A 19,413-nucleotide genomic window follows, 5' to 3' on the forward strand; every position below is an offset into this window, starting at 1 on the left:
CTTTAAGAAAAAAGTTTAATTCTCACCTACTTAAAAGTCCCAAGCAAATGCCTTTGGTGGGAGGGGCAGGATGATTCTCAGGGGAAGGGGAGACCTCTGTGCCACAGCAATCATTCAGAGATAAGGTTTTCAATGCCACCCCAATATCGAGCAAAAAGGGTATACACAATGCTGGGGGACATTTTTCAAAGCCAGACTTGGCTAGAACTCAGTCACATGTTCATATCTAAGAATGAGGAAGGCCAAAAAGTGTCTGACTTACATATTGGGAGAAAAGAAAAGGAAATGTTTGATAAACAACTAGACAGTTTTTGTCACAATAAGTATTGCAAACAAATTATTGCTGCCAGTATTGTGGTTGGACAGCTGTCACTTGTAAGAAATACAGAGATAGTGACACTATCTCTGCAATTTTTAAATAACACTTAATTTTACTTTTTTTTTCCTGCTTATTCCATTTTTTCTCTTTCTTATCTGCAACCTATTTTATTAATCATCTGCTAGTGATTTGGCTGAAATGATTGCAGGCAATAGTTTATTTTGAAGCGTGCATTCACATTCAAGAAGAGCAAAAATTAGTGATGTAGCATGATATGCACAAACATCTAGTCAAATTTTTTATAAAATATACTGGAATGCCAACAAACTTTGTACTACCTTTTAAATAAAAAAGCAGAACTTTTTTCCCCCACTTTAAACCTATGAGAAAAACTTGATTAAAATTCAGAATGATATAATTAATGATTAGGTCGATTTTTTTGTGTGTATGGAAGAGACACAACTTTATGTTCCAGCCATAATACAAAGAAAATTTTCATCTTACAAATGCTAAGAAAATGTTAGTGAAAAACAAAATTTTGGAGAAAATACTGTGAAAATTAATCAATAGCAGCCTAGGTGTTGCTATGGAGACTCTCAAGAAAATCCTTTTTTGGCAGATCTCTCTGGCCTCACCATGCATCAGTTATTTTAGTCTCATGACAAGAGAGGGCTTCCAGATGTAAATTATCCAGCCCTATGGCTAGGCTGCCATAGGATCTGTCTATTCCCTCCCAAGAAGATGAACTGTACTTATTCTAAGAAATAAAAACTTGTATTTTTCAGTAAAGTTTCTATGAAAGACTCTTTCTAGAAATTGTTTTACTTTAACATAATGGTCCTTTGGTAGCCACCAGGAATTGCTTCCAGGGCCCCTCACATTCCCCAATAGAAAAATGTCTGATATTCAAGTCCCTTAATAAAGTGGTCTAGTATTTGCATATAACCTATGCACAGTCTCTCCTATACTTTAAATCCTATCTAGATTACTTATAATATCTAATATTATGTAAATGTTGTAAAATAGTTGTTACGCTGTATTTTTCTTTATTTGTATATTTCTTTATTAATGTCTTGATATTTTGGAACCAAAGTTGGTTGAATCCAGGAATGAAGAACTGTGACAATGGGAGGGCTGACTGTATCTGTATTAAAGAATTAGAGTGTAAAGAGAAACTTTCTTTCATGGTCTAAATTATGAACAAAACTTGAAATCATCATTAAAAGTGCCCCCTAAATGAAAAAGGATGCCAGTGGCTGGATATCACTATTCCCCTTCCCTCAATTTATTCCTCAAAACAATTAAAAGCGTCAGCAATGAAAAGGTTTAGAATATTCCCCTATGGAAGGTCACCCATTCATCACGTTGTGCCCAGTGAAATTAAGCTTCTGGCTTGCATCACCTCACTCATCCGGGCCAATGAGATAGCTGAAGCATCTTACCTCTAGGCAAAGTGCAGAGACTTAAGGGCTAGTTAAGCCTTGGTCAGTGCCGCATTTTACATGACTAAGGAGACAGCAAGACACTTTTGATTGTGCTCTGCCCCTGGGTGTCCTCAAATTTGCCTCACTGTAATAAAAAACAAAAGTAAATCTAGCTCCAGAAGAGGGTATCCCTCATTTTGGCAGGCCTAAAACAGTAGTAGACAACAGTGTAGAAATGATCCACACTACATCTGTGACTCAGATTATCCTGGGATCTAATCCTGGCACCATCAATCAAACACTGTGGGAACTGGGATAAGGTGGTTGTGAGAATTAAATAATCTTGTATAGCATACAACCACTGATCAAGAAAAAATCGCTTTTATTACTGTCATTATTTTGGGAAATTTGTCCAACCAGGATATTTTAGATATTGATGTGTCCAGGGTGGGAAAAAGGGGAAAAAAGAAATGGTCTACTTACCAATCAATAAAAGGCAGTTTAAAGGAACTGGAGCCCTTTGGGCAGAGAAGTACATGAATCCCATGTACAATTAAATAAGGAGTCACTTGGAAGGGTGATTGGATTTGTTTACTAAGGCCCCGCCGCTGAACTAAGACCAGGGCAGAGTGTCCAGGTCAAGGAGAGACAAATTTGGCTTCATAGAGGAAGCACTTGGGGCAGATTGGAGCGGTTGGGAAAACCAGCATGGGTGCCTCCTGAAGGGGTCACTGTTCCAATCTAGGTCACTCAGGATCGGAAGAAATTTGGGTGGAGGAGTCCTGGATGGGATTCCAGACATTTAGAGTTTCTAGACAACGCCTCGGACCGTAGAAGAACGTAGCCCGACCGCCGAGGCCAGCCTCGTCCTGCCCTCCACCGCCTGCGCAGCTCTCCTGCTGAGAAGTCCTCAACTCCGACCCGGGAACTGGGAACCCCGCCCCCAGGCGCCGCGCGCCCGGAAACTCCGTTGCTATGGAGACGGAAGCGGTTGACCCCTGGAGCGGAGCGACGTCGTTCAGGGACGGGGCGTGGCTTCGGTTACTGTGGTAGCAGAGACGCTCAGGCAGGGCCGGAGCCCAGGTTAGACGCCAATCAATGTTCCTCCCGTCCTTTGCATGGCACCCAAGAAAGAGAAACCGGGTGGGACTGTGAACACCACCAGTTCTAAGATATGGGAACCCTCGCTCGTAGCTGCACAGTTCAATCAGGTGAGCCTTGAGCCCTTGAAGCCGTCTCTGCCCCCGGAAATGCCAGTGGCCCTGCCACACCCTCCTAGGCGAGGCCTTCAGCCGTGCCCTCTCATCAGTATCTCTGGGGCCTGAAGGTTCCGGGACCCAGGGTCCCAGGGACAGGGAGTGCTTGATAAATGAGCAGAACTTAAGGGAAGAAGAAAGGGAATACGCAGCAGGTGAGTCAGTGTGGTTTCAAAGGCTGGTGAGAGCTGCGTGGTGGGGAACAGAGGAGGTGTCGCTCTGACACCCCCAGACCCTTTTCAGTGAAGTCGTCCAGATGGCACTCCACAACTGTACTGGAGTTTTTTTTTTTTTTTTATGGACTTTTCGTTTCCTCCTGACATCTTTTAAAGGATGAGAATCTTATCAAATAATCTGTGGCCTAGCCTGTAATAGGGCTTTAGTAAATGCTGACTGAAAACAGACACGGAGTGCCTAGAATTACACTGTATTTAGTACAAGGGAGCTTTGTATAGATAGGAAAAGATGATTTTTTAATGTAATGCCCTGATCCCACTCTATTAAAGCTTTGACATATTTTGAAGGTGTGGGAGATCAGAGCAATGAGGGGTTGGCAGCCAACTTACCCACAGGATGCCACAAAGGCACCAGGCAATCTACAACCCACCTGCCACAGGACTTCAAAGTGCATGAAATCCCAGAACTCACTGGCTCCCCACTCACCTTCAGTGAATGAGGAGCCCTATAGCTCTCGTCCCTGCGGCTGGAAATCCCCTTCTACATGAAGGTGTTTCTAAGTCCAAGTTAGCATTGGGAAGAGAAAGGTTGTTTCTGGAAATTCCAGCCCATCATTGTGAACGACTTCAATAAGTGGGGGTAAAGTATTTTTTTCATTTTATATGCGTCTATATGGTGCACTAGAGAGTTAGTACTTAAAGGGAAAATGGATCTAAAGTCTTGTGTTGCCCTCATGAGAAATTTTTACCTATTTGTCTTTATTTTCCACTATGATTGATTTTTCCTATTAACAGCAATTCTGTTTGATAAGGAAATTAGTCCTGATGAAGAATTTCATGAAAGTAGTTATGATACTCCTGGTGCTGATGTGATGTCATGGAATTTTGGGTCCTTTCTATAACTTTAGTAATGCCGGATGTCAACTCAGTAATCCCCAGTTACTTTCTCAAATTCTCAAAGATGTTTTTCAAAGCACTTTGTAAAAGCACCCTCTCTTTTGCTTTTATAAGTCAGCGCTAGCCAAAATAATTTTTTCTCCATTTTTTTGAGATTGTATAGGCCAAGTTTGGTCTTGGAGTGAACGTTTCTGCTTGAATTATAAACTGCTGAACAACGGGGTTTGATGGAGGTGCTGACACTGCATTAGCTTTAGTGTTGCAAATATGAAGCTATAATTTTCCTAGTTGAATGGAAAACCTAAAGGCACTATTTGTCCTTATGGCTTGAAAACCTGAAATAATATTCAGCTTTCTTGATCCTACTCAAACAATATAACTTCAATAAATCTTATGTATTAATAGAAAGAATTTGAACTCAAAGTAATATGTAATTTTAACTATAAAGAGTGAACTCTATTTTCTTCAGTTTGTTGGAACACATGTTTTTTTATTGCAGGAAAAAGACAACTACCCTCCACCTCCTCTCACATTTTTCTCTGCTTGATTTCATATCTGATCCAAAAGGATAATTTCCACATTAACCCAGCAGTTCAATGCCCAGAGGCATGCCCTAACCACCAATGCAACAGACTCTGAATTTAGGTTGCAGATGACTGTGGATGTGTGAATCTTGAGCACACATAGTGTACTCTACTGTTTTAGTATCCAGAGAGTTTCTTTCCATACACTTGTTATTCATGTCGAAGTATGTGTGGTTGAGTGTGTGTGCTAGTGTGTGTGTTGTATTATGTGTGTGTGTCGGGGGTGGGGGAGGAGAAGAGAATTCCTTCAATTTTCCATAAACCAGTTTTTAGAATTAACTTATTGGATAATCCAAATCAATAGTATTTTTGAATTCATGTTCATGTTGGGTAGGCTTTAAAGAGAATAAACAAGTTCACAATCTGGTTTTGTTGAATTTACCTTGTATCACTGTCTCAGATTATCCTTTCAGGCTGGAATAATTGTCAGTTTTTTCATATATTTTAGTTGGTTTTAAATATAAAATGAAAGCAAATAATACAAAGCATTCTATCACTAAGCACCAAATGATTAAATAGAGACTAGAGGTTAGGAGGATAAAGATGGGCTGGGATCGTCAGGAAATGCTTTGTAAAATATTTGCCTTCACCTGGGCCCTAAACAGTGGGTGGAATTTGAACAGGTAGAATGAAGGAGCATGATTATTTTAAGTAAGGAGACTAATATGTGCACTAAGTAAATCTGACACATTTAGATTGGGAAAAAAATGTAGGTTAGACCACTTCTGGGTATACATTACTCCCAAATTAATTCCGTCAAATAAATGGTCATTTACTCTCTTTACTATACCAAAATATTTAACCTATTGATATAGAAGAAATATCACACCTCAAATTATATAAAAAGAAAATATTTAGGTACATTGGCAATAAGATCCTTTTGTGTTAGTATGTATGTGACATAGACATTATCTTTATGATCTCTAGCAGCATTAGAAAGTCAAAGATATGCGTTGGTATCATAGAAGTTAACATCTTTCCATGCAATGGTCAAGGCAGGCTCTATTGCCCACAGTGAGAGGAAGAGGTGTGAAACTTAGCCCTCAGTACTAATTAAGTAATATTAATTGCCCATCCTTCCCTCTCCTCAGCCCCAGAAAGCTGCCATTGTACTTTCTGTCTCTCCGAATTTGACTGCTTTAGGTACTTCGTGTAAGTGGAATCATACAGTATTTGTCTTTTTGTGACTCTTATTTTACTTAATGTCCTCAAGGTTCATTCATACTGTAGCATGTATCAGAATTTATTTCCTTTTTACATTTTATTTATTCATTCATTCATTGATGGGCACTTGGGTTGCTTTCACCTCTTGAATATTGTGAGGACTGCTGCTGTTAACGTGGGTATTAACATGGGTGTACAAAAATTCGTTGGAGTCCCTGCTTTAAAAACATTTGGGTATGTATACAGAAGTAGAATTACTGGATCATATGGCAATTTTGTATATTTAATTTTGTTTTGAGATAGGGCCTACGTGGCCCAGCCTGGTCTCAAACTCCTGGACTCAAGCAATCCTCCCACCTCAGCCTCTCAAAGTGCTGGGATTATAGGAGTAAGCCACTGTGCTCAGATTTCATTCTTTGAGGAACTACCATATCATTTTGCACAGTGGCTATATCATTTTACATTCCCACCAGCAATGTACAAGGATTTCAGTTTAACCACATATTTGCCAACACTTTTTACTTTTTGTTGTTGTTTTATTTTTATTTTTTGGTGAGATTTGTTTTTGTTTGTTTATTGGTTTTGTTTTTGATTTTTTACTAATAGCCATCCTAACAGATATGAGGTGATATCTCATTGTGGTTTAGATTTTCATTTCTTTAATGATAAGTGATGATGAGCATCTTTATTCTTTGTCTCTTATAACAGCTTTTGATTTAGAGTCTTTTTTGTGTTGTAGTTGCTTAACCTAGCCTGCTCTCTTTTAGTTACCATTAATATTTGCAAGGAATACCTTTGTCCCTTTACTTTCAACCCATGCATATCCTTATATCTAAAGTGAATCTCTGCCAACAGGATATACTTTAATTCTGAGGTTTTTTTGTTGTTTTTTAATCCATTCTGCCAGTCTCTGTTTTGTTGTTGTAGAGCTAATACATTTACATTTAAAGTAATTACTAGTATGAAAAGACTTACTTTTGCCACTTTATTATTTGTTTTCTATGTCTTACAGATTTGTTGTGTCCTTTGTTCCCTCCATTAGTGTCTTTATTTAGTTGAGTTTTTCTAGTGACATGTTTAGAATACCTTCTCATTTTCTTCTGTGTATATTCTGTAGATATTTTCTTTGTGGTTACCATGTAATATCATAAAGTTATAATAATCCGTCTTAAATTGATACCAACTTAATATCAATTTCTTATGTAAATTCACTTTACAGCCTCACCTCCTGCATAACTTACGTTATGGTGTCACAAATTACATCTTTATGTACTCATTAGCATAGATTTATAATTATTTTTACCCATTTTTCTTTAAATCCTGTAGAAAATAAAAAGTGGATTTACAAATCAAAATGATAATAGTACTTTTTAAAATAAATTTGTTCATGCATTTTTTTTAACTAAAGAACTTTATATTTTCATATGGCTTACAGTTACTATCTAGCATCCTTCATTTCAGCTTGAAGGACCCCGTTTAACATTTTTTTATCCATTTTATTTTTTATTCATATGTAATAGAGGTACACATTTTAGAGGTACATGTGATAATTTAATACAATCATGTAGTTTGAAAAGATCAAATGACTATAACTAGGATATTCATCTTTTTGAATATTTGTCTTTTCTTTATACTAGAAACACTCATGTTATTCTCTTCTAGCTTTTTTGAAATATATGATAGATTATTGTAAATTATAGTCACCCTTCTGATCTATTAAACACTAGGCTTATTTATTCTATCAAACTGTATATTTGTACCCATTAAGCAAACTCTCTTTATGCCCCTTCCTTGCTAGTTTCCCCAGCTTCTGTTAACTTTCATTCTACTCTCTAGCTTCATGAGCTCTACTTTTATATTTCCCACATAAGAGTGAGAACATATGGTATTCATCTTTCCCTTATTACGCTTAACATAATGAACTCTAGTTCCATCCTTGTTGCTATGAAGGACAGGATTTCATGTTGTATGGCTAAATAGTATTATATTGTGTATATGTATTACATATACAGTTTTCTTTATTGATTCATCTGTTGATGGGCACTTAGATTGATTCCATACTTTGGCTATTGTGAATACTGCTGCAGTAAACATGGAAGTGCAAATCTCTCTTCAATACATTGATATCCTTTCTTTTGGCTATATATCAAATAGTGGAACTGCTGGATTATATGGTAGTTCTATCATTAGCTTTTTGAGAAATCTCCATATAGTTTTCTATAGTGTCTGTTCTAATTTACATTCTCATCAACAGTATACAAGAGTTCCCCTTTCTCCGTATCCCTGCCAACACTCATTATTCCGTGTCTTTTTGACAAAAGCGATTTTAACTGGGGTGGCCTGATATCTCATTGTGGTTTTGACTGGCATTTATCTGATGATTAGTGATGTTGAGCATCTTTTTATATAACTTTTGGTAATTAGTACATTTTTTGAGAAATGTCTATTTGAATCCTTTGCCTATTTTTAAGTCAGATTATTTTTTTTTCCTGTTTAGTTGTTTGAGCCCCTTAAATATCTGGTTATTAATTTTTTGTCAGATGAAGAATTTGCAAATATTTTATCCTACTCCTTGAGTTGTCTTTTGACTTTGCTGATTGTTTTCTTTGCTGTGCAGAGCTTTATAGCTTGATATGATCCCACTTCTCTATTTTTGCTTTGGTTACGTAAGCTTTTGTGTTCTTACACAAAAAATATTTGCCTAGACCAATGTCCTCAAGCATTTCTCCAATGTTTTCCTTTGATAATATCATAATTTCAGGTATTAGATTTAAGTCTGCAATCCATTTTGATTTGATTTTTGTATATGGAGAGAGATAGGGGTCCAGTTTCCTTCTTCTGCATATGGCTATCCCAGCATTTATTTCACATTTAGTGAAGAGACTGTCTTTTTCTATTGTATATTCTTGGCACTTTTGTTGAAAATGAGTTTGATATATGGCTAAGTTTTTGTATTTTAGTAGAGACTACATGCTGATTTGTTTACTGTATTTTGAAATCAGATAGTTTGATGCCTCTAGCTTTGTTCTTTTTGCTTAAGAATTTTTTGATTCTCCTGGGTCTTGTGTGGTTCCACATAAATTTCAGGATTCTTTTTTCCATTTTTGTGAAGAATGTCATTAGTATTTTAATAAGGATTGCATAACTGCAAATTCTTTTGTATAGCATGGACATTTTACAAAATTAATTATTTCAGTTCAAGGACGTGGGATATCTTTTCTTTTTGGTGTGCATCCTTTTCAATCTTTTACATCAGTGTTTCTAGTTTTATTTGTATAGATCTTTCTTTTCTTTGATAAAATCGATTCCTAGTATTTTATTCCTAGATATTTACTGCAAATGGGTTTGCTTTATTGATTTTTTTTTTCAGATTGTATGCTGATGGTCAATATAAGTGCTACTGATTTTTGTATGTTATTTTGTATCCTGCAACTTTACTTATCAGTTCTAACAGGTTTTTTGGTGGAATCTTTAGATTTTTCTAAGTATGAAATCATGCCTGTAAACAATGAAAATTTGACTCATTTCTTTTCAATTTGGATGTCCTTCATCTCTATTTCTTGCCTAATTGTTCTGTCCAAGATTTCCAGCATTATGTTAAATAAAAGTGGTAAAATTCAGCATTCTTGTTGTCCTATTCCAGATCTTAGTGGAAAGGCTTTCCATTTCTTCCTAGTCAATATGATTTTAGCTGAGTGTTGGCCTTTATCATTTGAGGTATGTTTTCTCTATACGCAGTTTTTAGGGTTTTAATCCTAAATGGATATTAAATTATATCAAATGCTTTTTCATCATCTATTGAAATGATCATATGTGTTTTATTCTTGGTTCTATTCATACAATAGGTCACGTTTCTTGATTTGCTTATGTTAAGCCATCCTTACATTCCTGACATTCTTTTAAATTTGATGGGAAAATTTTTTATTACAGCTTCAATCTCATTATTCATTTTTGGCTTGCTAAAATTATCTATTTATTCATGGTTCAATCTTAGTAGGTTGTATATGTTAGGAATTTGTCCATTAATGCTGGGTTTTCCAATTTTTGTTTTTCAGTTCTTCATAATAGTCTCTCATGATTCTTTGCATTTCTATGGCCTTAGTTGTTGTATCTCCTGTTTTGTTTCCAGGCTTATTTACCTGGGACTTCTCTCTTTTTTTCCTAAAGGTTTGACAATTTGTTTATCTTTTCAAAAAAAAAAAAAAAACAACTTGTTTTATTCCATTGATCTCTATTTTTTTTAGCCTCAGTTTCATTTATTCTTCCTCTGATCTTTATTATTTTCCTTCCACTAATTTGATGTTTGGTTCATTCTTGCTTTTCTAGTTCTTTGACGTGCATGACTGATATGCTTTGGCTTTGGGTCCTTAACCAAATCTCACCTTGAATTGTAATCCCCATAATCCCCATGTGTCAAGGGAGAGACCAAATGGAGATATTTGAATCATGGGGGTGGTTTTCCCCATGCTGTTCTTGTGATAGTGAGGGAATCTCCTGAGATCTTATGGTTTTATAAAAGGCTGTTTCCCTGTACTAGCTCATATGCTTTCCCACCTGCTGCTTTGTAAAACATGCCTTTGCTTTCCTTCATCTTTTGCCATGATTATAAGTTTCCTGAGACCTTCCCAGCAATGCAGAATTGTGAATCCATTAAACTTCTTTTCTTTACAAATTATCCATTCTTATTTCTTCATAGCAATATGAGAACTGACTAATACAATGATTAAATTGTTTTATTTGAAGTCTTTCTAGTTTATGGATACAAGTGTATTTCAATAAAGTTTCCTCTTAATTTTGCTTTTGCTGTATCCCATAGATTTTAGTATGTTGTTTTTCTATTTTCATTTGTTTCAAGAAATTTTTTAATGTTCTTAATTTTTTCATTAACCAATTTAACATTCAGAAGCAAGTTGTTTAATTTCCATGTGTTTGTGTGGTTTTTGAGGTTTCTCTTGTTATTGATTTCCAGTTTTATTTCTTTGTGGTAAGTAAAGATTCTTGATATAATTTCTACTCTTTTTAATTTGTTGAAACTTGTTTTGTGGCCTAAGATATGATCTATAATAGAAAGTGTTCTGTGTGCTGCTGAAAAGAATGTATATTCTGCACTATTTGATTGAAATGCTGTGTAAATATCAGGTAGGCCTATTTGATATACTGTGTATTTTAACTCCAGTATTTTTTGGTGATTTTTTGTCTGGATTATTTGTCCATTACTGACAGTGGGTCCTCTACTATCATTTTATTACAATCTATCTCTCCCTTTACATCTATTAATGATTGCTTTACATACTTTGGAGTTCTGATGTTGGATGCATAGATATTTATAACTGCGATACCCTCTTGCTGTATTGAAATGTTTATCATTATATAGTGACCTCCTTTGTCTCTTTTTACAGTTATGATTTGTAGTTTATTTTACCTTATATAAGTATGGCTATTCTTGTTCTTTTTTTGGTTTCAGGTTGCATGAAATACTTCTTCACTTTCAGAGTATGCATGTCTTTATAGGTGAAGTGGATTTCTTGTAGGCAGCATAGAGTTGGGTTTTTTTTCTTTATCCATTCAGCCATTCTATGCCTTTTAATTAGAGATTTGAGTCAATTTTCAGTCAATGTTGTTAAACATTTACCATTGCCATTTGTTGCTGTGTCCTTGTATCATAATTCCTCTTCCTTTCTTCCTTTCTGTCTTCCTTTGTGATTAAGTGATTTTTCTCTGGTAGTATGTTTTAATTTTTTGCTTTTTACTTTTTTTTTTTTGTATTTTTTAGAAATTAAAACATTTCTTTTTTTTTTTTCCCATTTATTTATTTTATTGCATTTTACATTTTGGGGTACATGTGAAGAACATGCAAAATTGTTGCATAGGAACACACGTGGCAGTGTGATTTGCTGCCTTCCTCCCCATCACCTACATCTGGCATTTCTCCCCTTGCTATCTCTCCCCAGCTTCCCACCCCCCACCCTCCCTCCCCTATTTCCCCCCAACTGACCCCAGTGTGTAGTGCTCCCCTCCCTGTGTCCATGTGTTCTCATTGTTCAACACCCGCCTATGAGTGAGAACATGCGGTGTTTGATCTTCTGCTCTTCTGTCAGTTTGCTGAGAATGATGGTTTCCAGGTTCATCCATGTCCCTACAAAGGACCCAAACTCATCGTTTCTGATGGCTGCATAATATTCCATGGTGTATATGTGCCACATTTTCCCTATCCAGTCTATCGTCGATGGGCATTTGGGTTGGTTCCAGGTCTTTGCTATTGTAAACAGTGCTGCAATGAACATTCGTGTGCACGTGTCCTTATAGTAGAACGATTTGTAATCCTTTGGATATATACCCAGTAATGGGATTGCTGGGTCAAATGGAATTTCTATTTCTAGGTCCTTGAGGAATCGCCACACTGTCTTCCACAATGGTTGCACTAATTTACACTCCCACCAACAGTGCAAAAGTGTTCCTATTTCTCCACATCCTCTCCAGCATCTGTTGTCTCCAGATTTTTTAATGATCGCCATTCTAACCGGCGTGAGATGGTATCTCAGTGTAGTTTTGATTTGCATTTCTCTGATGATCAGTGATGATGAGCATTTTTTCATATGTTTGTTGGCCTCACGTATGTCTTCTTTTGAGAAGTGTCTGTTCATATCCTTTGCCCACTTTTGAATGGGCTTGTTAGTTTTTTTCTTGTAAATCTGCTTTAGTTCTTTGTAAATTTTGGATATCAGCCCTTTGTCAGATGGGTAAACTGCAAAAATTTTTTCCCAATCTGTTGGTTGCCGATTCACTCTAATGATTGTTTCTTTTGCTGTGCAGAAGCTGTGGAGTTTGATTAGGTCCCATTTGTCTATTTTGGCTTTTGTTGTCAATGCGTTTGGCGTTTTGGTCATGAAGTCCTTGCCTACACCTACGTCCTGAATGGTTTTGCCTAGATTTTCTTCTAGGGTTTTTATGGTGTTAGGTCTTATGTTTAAGTCTTTAATCCATCTGGAGTTAATTTTAGTGTAAGGTGTCAGGAAGGGGTCCAGTTTCTGCTTTCTGCACATGGCTAGCCAGCTTTCCCAACACCATTTATTGAACAGGGAATCCTTTCCCCATTGCTTGTTTTTGCCTGGTTTGTCAAAGATCAGATGGTTGTAGATATGTTGTGTTGCCTCCGAGACCTCTGTTCTGTTCCATTGGTCTATATCTCTGTTTTGGTACCAGTACCATGGTGTTTTGATTACTGTAGCCTTGTAGTATAGTTTGAAGTCTGGTAGTGTGATGCCCCCCGCTTTGTTCTTTTTGCTTAGAATTGACTTGGCTATGCGGGCTCTCTTTTGGTTCCATATGAAGTTTAAGGTGGTTTTTTCCAGTTCTGCAAAGAAGGTCATTGGTAGCTTGATGGGGATAGCATTGAATCTGTAAATTACTTTGGGCAGTATGGCCATTTTCACGATATTGATTCTTCCTAACCATGAACATGGGATGTTTCTCCATCTGTTTGTGTCCTCTCTTATTTCGTTGAGCAGTGGCTTGTAGTTCTCCTTGAAGAGGTCCTTTACATTCCTTGTTAGTTGTATTCCTAGGTATTTTATTCTCTTTGTGGCAATTGTGAATGGAAGTTTGTTCTTGATTTGGCTCTCTTTAAGTCTGTTACTGGTGTATAGGAATGCATGTGATTTTTGCACATTGGTTTTGTATCCTGAGACTTTGCTGAACTTGCTTATCAGTTTCAGGAGGTTTGGGGCTGAGACGATGGGGTCTTCTAGATATACAATCATGTCGTCTGCAAATAGAGACAATTTGACTTCCTCCTTTCCTATTTGAATGCCCTTTATTTCTTTTTCTTGCCTGATTGCTCTGGCTAGAACTTCTAATACTATATTGAATAGCAGTGGTGAGAGCGGGCATCCTTGTCTGGTGCCACATTTCAAGGGGAATGCTTCCAGTTTTTGCCCATTCAGTATGATATTGGCTGTTGATTTGTCATAAATAGCTTTTATTATTTTGAGATACGTTCCATTGATACCTAGCTTACTGAGTGTTTTTAGCATAAAGGGCTGTTGAATTTTGTCAAAGGCCTTCTCTGCATCAATTGAGATAATCATGTGGTTTTTGTCTTTGGTTCTGTTTATGTGGTGAATTACGTTTATAGACTTGCGTATGTTGAACCAGCCTTGCATCCCCGGGATGAAGCCTACTTGATCATGGTGGATAAGCTTTTTGATGTGCTGTTGCAATCGGCTTGTTAGTATTTTATTGAAGATTTTTGCATCTATGTTCATCATGGATATTGGCCTGAAGTTTTCTTTTCTTGTTGAGTCTCTGCCGGGTTTTGGAATCAGGATGATGTTGGTCTCATAAAATGATTTGGGAAGAATTCCCTCTTTTTGTATTGTTTGGAATAGTTTCAGAAGAAATGGTACCAGCTCCTCTTTGTATGTCTGGTAGAATTCAGCTGTGAACCCATCTGGACCTGGGCTTTTTTTGGGTGGTAAGCTCTTAATTGCTGCCTCAACTTCAGACCTTGTTATGGGTCTGTTCAGGGTTTCGGCTTCTTCCTGGTTTAGGCTTGGCAGGAGGCAAGTGTCCAGGAATGTATCCATTTCTTCCAGGTTTATTAGTTTGTGTGCATAGAGTTGTTTGTGATAATCTCTGATGATGGTTTGAATTTCTGTGGAATCTGTGGTGATATCACCTTTATCGTTTTTTATTGCATCAATTTGGTTATTCTCTCTTTTCTTTTTTATTAATCTGGCTAGTGGTCTGTCTATTTGGTTGATCTTTTCAAAAAACCAGCTCCTGGATTTATTGATTTTTTGAAGGGTTTTTTGTGTCTCTATCTCCTTCAGTTCTGCTCTGATCTTAGCTATTTCTTGTCTTCTGCTAGACTTTGAGTTTTTTTGATCTTGCTCCTCTAGCTCTTTCAGTTTTGACGATAGGGTGTCAATTTTTGATCTCTCCTTGCTTCTCATGTGGGCACTTATTGCTATATATTTTCCTCTAGATACTGCTTTAAATGTGTCCCAGAGATTTTGGTATGTTGTGTCTTCATTCTCGTTGATTTCGAAGAACATCTTTATTTCTGCCTTCATTTCATTGTTTATCCAGTCAACATTCAAGAGCAAGTTGTTCAGTTTCCATGAAGCTGTGCGGTTCTGAGTTAGTTTTTGAATTCTGAGTTCTAACTTGATTGCACTGTGGTCTGAGAGACTGTTTGTTACGATTTCCGTTCTTTTGCATTTGCTGAGGAGTGATTTACTCCCAATTATGTGGTCAATTTTAGAATAGGTATGATGTGGTGCTGAGAAGAATGTATATTCTGTGGATTTGGGGTGGAGAGTTCTGTAAATGTCTATTAGGTTTGCTTGGTCCAGGTCTGAGTTCAAGTCCTGGATATCCTTGTTAATTTTCTGTCTGGTTGATCTGTCTAATGTTGACAATGGGGTGTTAAAGTCTCCCACTATTATTGTGTGGGAGTCTAAGTCCCTTTGTAAGTCATTAAGAACTTGCCTTATGTATCTGGGTGCTCCTGTATTGGGTGCGTATATATTTAGGATCGTTAGCTCTTCTTGTTGCATTGATCCTTTTACCATTATGTAATGTCCCTCTTTGTCTCTTATGATCTTTGTTGCTTTAAAGTCTAATTTATCAGAGATGAGAATTGCAACTCCTGCTTTTTTTTGCTCTCCATTTGCTTGGTAAATCTTCCTCCATCCCTTTATTTTGAGCCTTTGTGTATCCTTGCATGTGAGATGGGTTTCCTGGATACAGCACACCGATGGGTTTTGTCTTTTTATCCAATTTGTCAGTCTGTGTCTTTTGATTGGGGCATTTAGTCCATTTACATTTAGGGTTAATATTGTTATGTGCGAATTTGATACTGCCATTTTGGTGCTAGCTGGCTGTTTTGCCCTTTAGTTGAGCTGGTACTTGTTGTTCCTTTATATGTGTAGAGCCTCTTTCAGGAGCTCTTGTAGAGCTGGCCTGGTGGTGACGAAATCTCTGAGTACTTGCATGTTCCCAAAGGATTTTATTTTTCCTTCACTTATGAAGCTTAGTTTGGCTGGATAGGAGATTCTGGGTTGAAAGTTCTTTTCTTTAAGGATGTTGAATATTGGCCCCCATTCTCTTCTGGCTTGTAGGGTTTCTGCTGAGAGATCTGCTGTGAGTCTGATGGGCTTCCCTTTGTGGGTAACCCGACCTTTCTCTCTGGCCGCCCTTAGTATTTTCTCCTTCATTTCGACCCTGGTGAATCTGACGATTATGTGCCTTGGGGTTGCTCTTCTTGACGAATATCTTTGTGGTGTTCTCTGTATTTCCTGGACTTGAATGTTTGCCTGCCTTGCTAGGTTGGGGAAGTTTTCCTGGATAATATCCTGAAGAGTATTTTCCAGCTTGGATTCATTCTCTTCGTCGCATTCGGGTACGCCTATCAAACGTAGATTAGGTCTTTTCACATAGTCCCACATTTCTTGGAGACTTTGTTCGTTCCTTTTTACCCTTTTTTCTCCAGTCTTGCCTTCCCGTTTTATTTCATTGAGTTGATCTTCGACCTCTGATATCCTTTCTTCTGCTTGGTCAAGTCGGCTGTTGATACTTGTGCATGCTTCACGAAGTTCTCGTGTTGCAGTTTTCAGCTCCATCAATTCACTTATATTCCTTTCTATTGTGTCCATTCTTGTTAGCATTTCGTCAAATCTTTTTTCAAGGTTCTTAGTTTCTTTGCATTTGGTTAGAACATGTTGTTTAAGTTCACAGAAGTTTCTTACTACCCACCTTCTGAATTCTGATTCTGTCATTTCATCACACTCATTCTCCATCCAACCTTGTTCCCTTGCTGGCGAGGAGTTGTGATCCCTTTTAGGAGGAGAGGTGTTCTGGTTTCGGGTGTTTTCATCCTTTTTGCGCCGGTTTCTTCCCATCCTTAAGGATTTATCCACCTGTCGACTTTGTAGTTGCTGGCTTTCAGATTGGGTCTCAAATCTTTCAGATTGACGTTCTGTTTGTTGATGATGAGGTTATTTCTGCTTCTTGGTTTTCCTTCTGACAGTCTGACCCCTCTGCTGTAGGTCTGCTGAGGTTCACTCCAGGCCCTGCTTGCCTGGGGTTCACCTGCAGCAGCTGTTGAACAGCAAGGGTTGTTACCAGTTTTCTTCTTCTTCTATCTTTGTCCCAGAAGGATACCCGCCTAGTGTCAATCTGATATCTCCTCTATGAGGTGTCTTTTTGGATATATAGGGGTCAGGGAGCTGCTTGAGGAGACGGTCTTTTCTTTATAGGAGCTCAAATGGTGAGCTGTGAGCTCTGTTGTTGTTCATTCAGAGCTGCTGGGCAGGTACTTTTAGGTCTGCTGCAGCAGAACTCATAAACTGCTTTTTGTTCCCAGGTGCTCTGTCCCAGGGATTTAGGGCTTTATTTATGAGTTTCTGTTATGCTGCTGCCTTCTTTTTTTTTTTTTTTTTTTTTTCTTTTTTTCCTTCAGACCTGCGCAGCTCAGCAAGGAGGCAGCCTAGTCACTGTCGGCCTATAGCAGCTTTGCTGAGCTGTTGTGGGCTCCGCCCAGCTGCCAAGTGAACTTCCCTGCAGCCCTGTTTATATGGGTGTAGTTAGAACTGCTTTGGCGATGGTGGCCCGCCTCTGTTGGGGCGGAGTCTCTGCTGTGGCGTGTTGCCTTGGCAACGGCGGGCTGCCTCAGCAATGGCGGGTTGCCTTGGCAACGGCGGGCTGCCTCGGTAATGGCGGACGCCCCTCCCCCACAGAGCTGGACTATCCCGGGTTCAGCTGTGCTCGCTGTGAAATTCTCAATCCAGAGTTTCTGGTTGCTGTTCTTTTATGGGGGTGGGGCCAGCCGAGCCTGATCGCCTGGCTCCCTGCCTCAGAGCCTTTTTTAAGTTGGTGTTCCAGTCGCCTGTTGAAGAGGCGCCGGGGTCTGTTTGTTTTCCCCTGCGGCCACTCACTGCGCTGGCTTAAACAGCGGCACTGAGGTTTGTGGCGCTTTTTTTTCTTTTTTTTTTTTTTGCCCTGGAATCTACTGTCCTGGTTCTCTGCTCAGTCCCCTTTTTGAACCAGCATATGGGCGACTTCCCGTGGCTCCAATCGCCAGCCAAAAGGGCACCCGGACCGGTGTATTTTGTACGGAGAACCGCGGCTCCGGAGCGCCGACAAAGCAGCCGCGCGGGGCAGAGCAGCGGCGCTGGTCGGCGCCGGCCGGCGCCGGCCGGCACAGCAGCGCTGGCCACAACAGCCGCGCTGGCGAGCGTGGAGCACCTCTGCCCGGGAATTTCCTAGTCTGTGGGCAATAAAAACGCGGCGTCCACTCACCCTCTGCGCTTTCACTGGGAGCTGCAATCCTGAGCTGTTCCTAAACGGCCATCTTGGATCCTGCTTTTTACTTTTATGAATATATTATAGGTTTTTGCATTGTGGCTACCATGAGGCTTACAAATTATTTTAAAGAGATGACTACTTAGCTTAGAAAAGTATAGAAACAAACAATTAAAAAAACCTTCACACTTTAATTCACCCCCTCCATTTTGACTTTATGTTATCTCAATTTGCATATTTTTAATATTGCCTATCTCTTAACAGGTTGCTATAGTAATTATTTTTTTGATAGATTTGTCTTTTGAGCTTCATACTAGAATTATTACTTGATTGCTAACCACAATTACAACATTAGAGTATTCTGGGTTTATTTGTGTAGTTAATTTTACTAGTGGGTTTTGTACCTTCGAATATTTTCTTTTTGCACATTAGTGTTTGTTCTTTCACATTAAAGAACTCCCTTTAGCTTTTAAGATGGGTCTGGTGATGGTGCATTCTCTTAGCTTTTGTTTTTGAGGGAAAGACTTTATTTCTACTTTGTATTTGAAGTGTAGCTTTGCTGGATAAAATATTCTTTGATGGCAACTTTTTTTTTCTTTCCATACTTTGAAAATGTCACCCAAACACCTCATGGCCTATATGGTTTCCACTGAGAAGTTTGTTATCAGATGAATTAGAACTCTTATATGTTATTTGGGTTTTTTTTTTTTTTTGGTCTTGCTGCTTTTAGGATCCTCTCTTTGTCCTTGACCTTTGAGGGTTTGATTATTCTATGCCTTTGGGTAATCTTATTTGTGTTGCCTAATGTAACGAACTCCCCTAGATTTTGGCTTTCTGAGAATGTCTTCATTTCTCCATTTTTGAAGGACAATTTTGCTGAATGTAGACCTCTTAAATCTTTTTCTTTCAGTACTTTTAGTATATCATCCCAGTGCTTTCTGGCCTGCAAGATTTCTCCTGAGAAATTTGCTGATAATCTTATTGAGAATCCCTCATACATGAGTCACTTTTCCCTTGCATTCAAAATTCTGTCTTTGGCTTTTGATAGTTTGATTATGTGTCTCAATATGTGTCTCTTTGGGTTTATCATACATGGAGTTTGTTGAGCTCCTTGGATTTTTATATTCATGTCATTCTTCAAATTAGAAATGCTTTTAACCATTACCAATTCAAATAATCTCTCTACCTCTTTCACTGTCTCTTATCTTTCTGAGATTTCCATATGCATCTACTGGTCTGCCTGGTGGTATCCCTTAAGTCCCTTATACTCGATATACTTTTCTTCAT

The 19,413-nt window shown here is 38.2% G+C and overlaps 1 protein-coding gene across 2 annotated transcripts in view; it reads left to right on the forward strand.

Moving 5' to 3' along the window:
• The first annotated feature begins 2,734 nt into the window (after window positions 1–2,734).
• SPAG17 (sperm associated antigen 17) overlaps window positions 2,735–19,413 on the forward strand; it is a 251,280-nt gene continuing 234,601 nt past the window's right edge. For both annotated transcript variants that reach the window (XM_032249593.1, XM_032249592.1), the window contains exon 1: window positions 2,735–2,954. In XM_032249593.1, coding sequence (XP_032105484.1) covers window positions 2,862–2,954 — 93 coding nt within the window. In that variant the 5' untranslated portion in view covers window positions 2,735–2,861. The remainder of the gene's footprint in view (window positions 2,955–19,413) is intronic.

The sequence above is a fragment of the Sapajus apella genome, unplaced genomic scaffold, assembly GCF_009761245.1.
Source record: "Sapajus apella isolate SASKATOON/1434 unplaced genomic scaffold, GSC_monkey_1.0 scaffold69, whole genome shotgun sequence".
Classification (NCBI taxonomy): domain Eukaryota; kingdom Metazoa; phylum Chordata; class Mammalia; order Primates; family Cebidae; genus Sapajus; species Sapajus apella.